The sequence below is a fragment of the Austrofundulus limnaeus genome, unplaced genomic scaffold (genome assembly GCF_001266775.1).
Source record: "Austrofundulus limnaeus strain Quisiro unplaced genomic scaffold, Austrofundulus_limnaeus-1.0 Scaffold141, whole genome shotgun sequence".
NCBI classification, from domain to species: Eukaryota; Metazoa; Chordata; class Actinopteri; order Cyprinodontiformes; family Rivulidae; genus Austrofundulus; species Austrofundulus limnaeus.
Genome location: NW_013952543.1, coordinates 545,874 through 554,291, shown reverse-complemented (window position 1 = coordinate 554,291; position 8,418 = coordinate 545,874). Strand labels below are relative to the sequence as shown.

General features: G+C 37.3%; 1 protein-coding gene across 1 annotated transcript; it reads right to left on the bottom strand.

Annotated features, from left to right (window-relative positions):
- Positions 1-5,724: 5,724 nt before the first annotated feature.
- Positions 5,725-7,892, bottom strand: gtsf1 (gametocyte specific factor 1). Its single transcript, XM_014016236.1, has 6 exons — positions 7,630-7,892; positions 7,446-7,543; positions 6,774-6,897; positions 6,596-6,673; positions 6,391-6,451; positions 5,725-6,305 (listed from the first exon to the last, which is right to left on the bottom strand). The coding sequence occupies exons 1-6, from the start codon at positions 7,712-7,714 to the stop codon at positions 6,227-6,229; spliced, it is 525 nt and encodes a 174-aa protein (XP_013871690.1). The 5' UTR covers positions 7,715-7,892; the 3' UTR covers positions 5,725-6,226.
- Positions 7,893-8,418: the final 526 nt, after the last annotated feature.

The window sequence follows — 8,418 nt, the reverse complement described above, 5'->3', positions numbered from 1 at the left end:
TGTGTGTGTGTGTGTGTGTGTGTGTGTGTGTGTGTGTCCTTTATTCTTAAGGTTTACTAAACTGGTAAATGAGTCACTAATCTTTAGGTGTTGTTATATTGTTTTTATTTATGGTACGCCAACTTACTCAAGAAGCAGAACCAGAAATTMTTACTGTGGTTCTGTAACATAATATATAATGTGGATGATTTTAAAACTGTCTAAACCAGTGGTTCCCAAACTTTTTGTCTTCTGACCCACAAAATATCCATGGAAAAAACTTGCGACCCCAAATATTACTGGTCTGAGTACACGAACTTCGTTCATAACCCTAAAAACACAGGCTTTTTGACAATCTAAACAACTTGTACACAAATACTTATTTATACTTATTTTGTGTTTTTGTAATAATTACAGGGAAAATATTACATCATCAATTATTTTATTACCCTTTAAATTGATTTCTGGAGATTATCCAAGGTRCTTCATGACCCATAATTGGGTTCCAAGCCCAACTTTGGGAACCAAAGTGCAGTGGTTCCCAAACTTTTCAGCTTTTGACCCATAAAATAACAATAGCAGAGACCTGTGCCCACAACTAGTTTTGGATGATAAATGTTTGTATCAGGTCAACAAAACATGGGCATAGTAACAATATTTTTATACAACATTTATCCATTTTAAAAACACTAACCTCACTCATTTGTAACAACTAAGGCAAAAATGTAATTAATTTAGAAAATCTTTTCAGGACCCCACCTTGATGTTTCAGGACCCCACTTTGGGTCCCGACCCCAACTTTGGGAAATACTGGTCTAAACGGTTGACTTATGCAAGAACAGCAGCTGGACAGTCAGCATTTATCCGATGACACGTCCTCTGTGTGTGATGGTGCACTGATGAAGGCTGTGTGGACAGCAGGACCCTGGTGATCCAGCCACCATCGTGCCTGAAGTGTAACTCTGGAGTGTCAGAGCAGCATGAACGTGCCCCGTCAGAGAAATTCAGGTGATAACAGGAAGATCACACGCTTCACCCAGACATACAGGGAGACACGCCAGCTCCAGAGAGCAAACTGTTCCTCGCACAATGTGCAGGGCGCTCCGATGAAAACACGAGAGAGATGCACTGACAACGTGAGACCAGCCGAGGGGCTTCGGTTTCAGAGACGTGCCTGAAACTTGTTTTGCTGAGTGTTCATGAGGCCAAGTGAAGAGTTTCAGGGTCGTGTCGGAGCACAGGTCTGAAATGAACCCTGCAGTAAGTCACCAGCAGGTGAGGCTGGATGCTCGGGAGCTGCAAGTTTTATTGCAGTTTTTACTGATAATAAAGAACTGTGTTTTCATACATTCATTTTAGAGTCAAAACACTGTTTGCAGTCTGTTGTCCCTCACTGTTTTGTGCTCATTTTGACTTACTGCTAGTAAAACTAAAAGCACACTACTCACAATTAAATCATATGTTTGAGTAGTTTTTTAAAGCTGCGCAACAACACACAGGACAAAACTTTAACAAGAACAGTAAACTGTGAAAATGCAAAGTGAATGCCAATAGTGTATGACTTGAGATATTCAGTGAAAGAGCTGAAATTGAGAAAGTTAAAAAAACAAAACAAAATAGCTAAAAGTAAAAAAAGCAAAAGGCTAACTGAAAGCTAATAATAGCATAATGTTAGATAAAAGTAGCCGATGGTTTCCTAAGCAAAAGGCTAAAGCAGAAGCTTGCTAAAAGCTAAAAATAGCAAAGACTTAAATATAGTACCTGGTGGATCTAAACGTGAAATACTTTGGTCTACCATCATGAAACAGAACTTTAATATTTTGTGTGTTTCCCAGAATGGAGGAGGAACTACGTTGTTGCTCACCACAACACACTAAATACATTATTTTAGTTTTCAGATCCTCACTTTTGTTCTGCTTTGTGGAACAAAGAGTTAGCTCCGGCCTACAGACCAAATCCTCTGAGCTCACAGTTTGACGTATTTGAATCCAGGGAGGTTTCTCTCGTTACAGCATGTTCCAGGCCCCACCTGTACAGCAGTTCTTTTAGGTTTTTAGATTTTTTCCTAAAACAAACAAGTAACAAAGCTACTCAGTRTCATTTTCCTGCTGTCAGGAGAACAAATATAGTTGGTTTTAGATTATGAACCAAAGAGTAACAAGATTTTGAAATGTTTAAAAAAATAAAAAGTCTGATCAGTGGAGAACCTAAACCTGAGAAAATACAGCTGATTGAGCAATAAAACTCACGCCTGATTAATGTACGATTTTTAAACAACAATAAATACCTGAAAAGAAAGAAGAATCTAAGAAACATTTCAGTGCAAAATTTTATTGCCCACCTCCAAAGGCAAAATACGTTTCAGCCCATGTCTGTATGTAGCCTATATGTTCTGTTAGTAAAATATCTCATGAGTGAGATTTTAATACAATTCTCATAAAGTAAATACAACTGATTAACTTTTAAAATCAACCCAAGTCAAGATGGCCAGTAGGACTGCAMGATATTAGGAAAACCTGCGATGTGATGACGATATAGCTTGGAATAAATGAGCAAATACATAAGTAAATGTTGTTGATGTCTTTCTGCTCTGGGTTCAGAGAAAAAAAATTAAAATTTCATTCCAACATGAATTTTTTTAAAGTATGAATGGCTCCATCTGATTGGTGCAATATTTCAAGCTTCTGTCTGAGTGACAAAACTCATAAAGCCAAAACATTTAATGTAGTTTATGCAGTTTTTTGCGACGTGCCTATCACACTGGCTGTAATCACAAAGACGATAAATTTTCCATGTATTGTGCAGCCCTAATGGAAAACCAAACAGAAATGGCTATAACTCAGTCAGTTCTGAGCTAGTAGCYGAGAGGCATTCTCAACATAGTTTTATCCCTAAAACGTTTCAAAAGAACCTGTAATGCTGCATGAGATCATGCATGACATAATTTACGTTTTGTCTGAAATAGTTTCTCATATTACCATGATCTTAGTCTTTAACTCTTGCAGAAAATGCAGCAGGTGATATGCATTTCTTCAAGACATTCTAGGTTTTTCTTTATTTTAGGATTTAAAAAGGTACAACACTCACACTGATTTAAACATGCAAGCACTGCTGGCGTTAACTTGTTTTCAATGTGACATTTAAGCCTGTCCAGTACAAACAATGTTAAAAATAAAGTCCAGCTCCTTTATATCCCTCAGCTGACACTGTATACAGGTAATAAAAGGGACATCTGAGCAAAGGAGGGAGCTCCTTTAGAGACAAGAGTCCTAGAAAGACCTTAAGTCCTGCATCATGTCCAAGGCGTCATGTCCTTACAGTTAAGACATTCTGAACACCTCTAAAAATAGCCRCAACAAAAATAGACAGTCATCACACGAAATCAGTAATGCCTCTTAGATATGACAGAGTGTGCTGGGCAGGCAGCTTTCACACTTGGATTATCCTGATCCCACCCTGAGGTCACTCCTGCACAGCTGCTTCCTCTCAGACTAAACTTTTTTTTTCTTAAATTAGCGCAGAGATCGAGTTAAAATGTGTTCATATTTAAAAGATAAATAAGTAGAAAAACTGGAAGACAGTAGAGCTTTCAGTAAGTTTAAATGCATTTTGTTTGGAAATGGCTTTTAGAGTCTGCAGATCATTTTACATGTAAAATGCAAATAAGTGGCGCCATCTACTGGTCTATGTATTCAGACACAAAAAGGACTTCCTGACTTGGAAACAGCTTTAATATCTACAAAACGCCTAGATATCACACAGTGGACAAGCACTAATATTCAATGCTCACAAGAAAGAGATATTTGTTGAAAATATCAGAATATTTACAGGTGAGCTTAATGTGACCTTTGAACTTTTGAATGCACATGTCCAAATGTTCAGTGTTTTAACTTGCCTTTTATAAACAAGAAGCTTAATGGCAAAACTCACAGCAGGGGTTTGAATTGACCATTCTTGGTTCAGTTATATACTTCAGCAGCGCTCCTCATCATGCTGTTCACTTTGAGATCAAGACAACACTTGGAAAATATCCCTAACTAATGTCCAGTTCAAACAAATTTGTATTGTTTAAGGGAATTGTTCAGTATTTTTTTAAAATGGAACATTGAAGGTGTATTGTGACATCACCTGACAGTGTCAGTGGTAAAATAAACAAAACAAAAATGGTACAGGCCAAAATTAGAATCAGCAGGTCAGACTTTAAGATTGGTGTTTGGCCAGAAAACTGCGGTCTCCACCCTAATAAAAGCCTACACAATCTGAGTCCTGAAAAAATATGGATTTTTAATAGAAAAAGGTGTTGGAAATCTGATGAGACAAACTTGAACATGCTGCAAAATTAAACCTCAGACCCAAAAGGACACTAATTGGATACACTACTCACAAAATTAAGGTAGAGCTAACAGGAGAGAGAAAAAAAAGTGGCTGATTTTCAGACCTTTGGAGGTACATGAGAAGCTGATCTTTTCCACCGATCTTAAGTATCGGCCAGTCTCCCAAACCTAAGGAAATTCACTCCCCCTTTTTAAATAAATCATAAAAAAATAAAATGCTTGTCAATTTAATGCAAATATTTGCATATTATTTTTAGACATAAGCTGCAAAGACCATAAAAAAACAGAAATTGTGGACAAGTTTATCAAGCATCTCAATCTTTCTGTAAAATGTGTTTCTTGGATAAAACTGTTTATAGTAAAATGGAAAGCAAGGCTGTGTTGTGACTGAAAAGTTGAATCCTGTACATTTAGGTAGATCTGCAGGAATACAGCCTCAAAATGAAAGATGACAAACGTGGTGATGCAAACTGAGGTTAGGACTCATCTGAAGACCTGCCAACATTAACGATGTGAAATTAGCAATCTGGGCCCRTATTTATCAAACTTCTTAGAATTACTCATAAGAACGCTGCTAAGAGTGGACTTATATGTAAAATAATTCTTAGTTAAAAGCTGAGAGTAAAAGTCAGTTATCAAGCGTCTCAGTCTCACTTTAAGTGAAGTGTAGGAGTAATTCTTAAATGTCAGTCTTGGAGCTGTTTTGCGACACCTGGCTGTGCCGCAAAGATGATCCTGGATGACGTCGTTAGAAAAAACACCGGCATGGACCAATCACTGCCTCTGATTTCATGTTCAAGAATGTTGTTGGGGAAATGTCAAGATAARACTGTTAAAATCCTAAGATAAGTTCACTTTCAGCACACTAATGTTGTCACCTTGTACTGATTATAAATTACATCAACTGTTCTCATTTGCATCATGATAACAGGTTCTTTTTATCAAAAACTCAGCAGCTCAGTTTTTTTTCCTCAGAGCCTGAGGTAATGTGAGGTCATGTTGAGCAGCTACCTCCTCTTCACCGCTGACAGACAACACCGGCCACACACACACACACACACACACACACTGTAACAGCTTGGTCCGACAGGAGCGTACAGTGGCAACTCTTAACACTTTTGAGTCCTCTGGAGCAGTCTGAACTTTTCTCAGGATTAAAAGTGATTCTTAGACTTAAGAATTTTCATAACTGGCACTTACACTTAAGTCTGAGAGTAGGAGCAAATCTAAAAGAATTTCAGCACTGAAGTCTAAAAATCCACTCTAAGTTTTATAAATACGGGCCCAAAGCAACTACTGTTAGAACCTAAACCATGGTAAACCTGAAACCTGTGCGCACATTAAATTCACAATTRGTCAAAAACTTTGACAGACAAAAAGATCCATTAAAAAATGAATTAGGACGACATCATGAGGATTTGTACCTTTTATTCAAAATGTGAAAATCTGCTTGGAGCAAGTTTTAGAAATATTTAAAAAAAGGAAATGTTTGATGAAACCAAGCACAGACTATTGTTAAGGATAACTAATTCACTTCAAAGCACTCTTATTCTTAGCAGGACAGTGGTAGAACTGGTTCACACAAAAGGTTTTTCTGATTTAAAGAATCGAAACCCTCACACCCACTTTCATGAAAAAAATTACTGTGCTAGACCAACAAACAGATTTGCAGCACAAAAGATGCAATTTTACAACCATTACAGGTAACAGATTTGAATAAGCTACAATTCTAACAAGATTAAAACAAGGATAACAACATTACTGCAAGCTAATGGGCAGAAAACCCACGCATCTTGTCGCTAAAAATGACATTCAAAATGAAAAAAGAAAGAAATTTAAACATTTTTAAAACATAACTAAAAGACCTGTGGAGGTAGCATCTAACGCTATGGTTGGGCTGCAGCAAGTGAAACTCACTGCTTCCCAGACCAGGGGAGGGTAGCAGGAGCCCTAACACTTGGGCTTAGGTTGTTGGTGGGCTTCAGGTGCAGTCTGCAGGAGAGAAATAAATAAATAAAATATTTAAGACTAAAATATATGCATCAACACATCAAGTGTTGTTAAGCAGACAACTTACATGTTACTCTGCTGTGGGGTTTGCCCCCACACAAACGGAGGAGCAGGATCTTCATCTACCTCTGCAGACAAACATTACTGTTACACACTCATCTGTTCAAAACACAACATCAGCTTCACACAAAACTGACAATTACATGCAGATAATCTTTACAATCTTTCCTCTTCAAAACATTAAAGAATAAATCATGTTTTGTTGAGCTTACCTTTGTCCCAGTCCTCAGACATGTTTGGGTTGACCCATGTGCTAACTGGGACGTGCCAGCCTCTACTGGTGTTTCCAGCTGTTCAAAAATAAATAAAAAGATAAAGGATTTTTTCCTAAACTGCTACAAGAGAAAAAAAAAGTATCTGATCAAGACAACCACACAAAGATCTCACTACCGTCTGGGTCCACAGATACCCGGTCCTCACAGGTCTCAACGTGGTACGCCAGCTCATGTTTCTGAACCAGGTGTCGAGCGTTATAGGGACAGGTCTTCAGTTCACTCGCCAACTTTGGGTGGTTCTTCAGACATAAAACCAGGCAGCTGAGTCAGCATCTTACAGTTCAAATCTGACAACTAAAACAAGCAGGTGTCCATGTTTCCCCCACCAGTGGTTTTATTTGGTAAAGTTGTGGTGAAATGTTTGAGATGTTTAGAGATTCTCTGGTTACGTTTTGATGGCCTTTCATAAAATGTAGAAAAATTCTGTTCTGATAAAAATGTGTTGAAATATCAAGTTTATATTCTGGTCTGGTGAGAGGAGCAGCTCATTACAGCCAAATACAGAGTGTCTGAAACTCAATCTTTAACGTTTTTCCTCTGATGAACCACAGCTGCAGGACATTCAGTCCAGCAGACAAGATGAGGTCATACCTACATCACTGAACACTTGTTACTTTGTGAAGTCAATTAAACTGTTTATTCTGAATCATTAAAAAACAAACAGTGCTGGACTTCCCAGCTTCCATTAAAAACAGCCATCATAAAAACAAAAACCTTAAGCCCAGCTACATTTCACACTCATTCTGCATTTTTCATATATTMTACTTTAGATGAAACAAAAACTCACCTTGCGGCATTTAATCAAATGATATGGAAACCTGCAGGACCGGATGAGATGGTTTTTATCAAAGGGACACTGCAGAAGTTTGTCTGGGTCATATTTTCCTTTTTCAAAAAAGAAAAGAAAGTTCAAACATTGTTGCTAATGAAAACAAAAATAATTTTAAAAAGTCTCAAAGCTCTGGTTTTACCGTGTTCCTCCTTCTCATGTTGGGTCCTGGTCTCAGGGATCAGCCTGCAAGGGTCGCTGGTGGTCCCGAACCTGATGGTGGCCATTTCTTTATCTTTGGGAGGCCCAAATCCAACTTACTGAAAAAAACCAAAAAGATATGTAGAAATGGCAACTCTTCTCAAGTACCTCTAATTCAAAAGAAAACAATAACACGAACTGCTGAGCAACAATAATGCAAATCTCTCATTTTGATTCAAAAATCCCTGTAAATAGTAGAAACCATGAGAATAATGTTTTAAACCAGCTGGCTGCGGCCTGCACTAATGAGCCAATTTAGATTAGTGTCTGTCTGAAAGCAAACTAAACTGCTTTAAAATTAACTAATGTTATCTTTTTAACACATTTTAGACAAAACAATTAGTTAAACATCTTTAACTTAGTGAAAATATTGGCTTTCTGCCAGCTTCTGCGAACATCTATTTTTTTTTTTTTTTTTCAGAATCAAGATGAAGAACAATGTAAAACAGAGTACAGTAAAACATTTGCCAGGGGGTTAGGTTACAAGCTTTGAGATAATTTTAAAATAACATTACACAAAGACYTGAAAAAGATCACATAAGGCACAGGTTTTAATAGCCTTCGTATTTATAGAGTGTCTAATAGTTGTAATATATTGTTTGACTTCGTTTAAGAAAATAGAAAGAAGAGGTTTTTGATTAGTGTAGCGGCATTTGTGAATATGCTATTTGGCTAAATATATAATAAGATTGATAATATAAAATTGTTTTTCTTTGGTAAGTGGATGGTC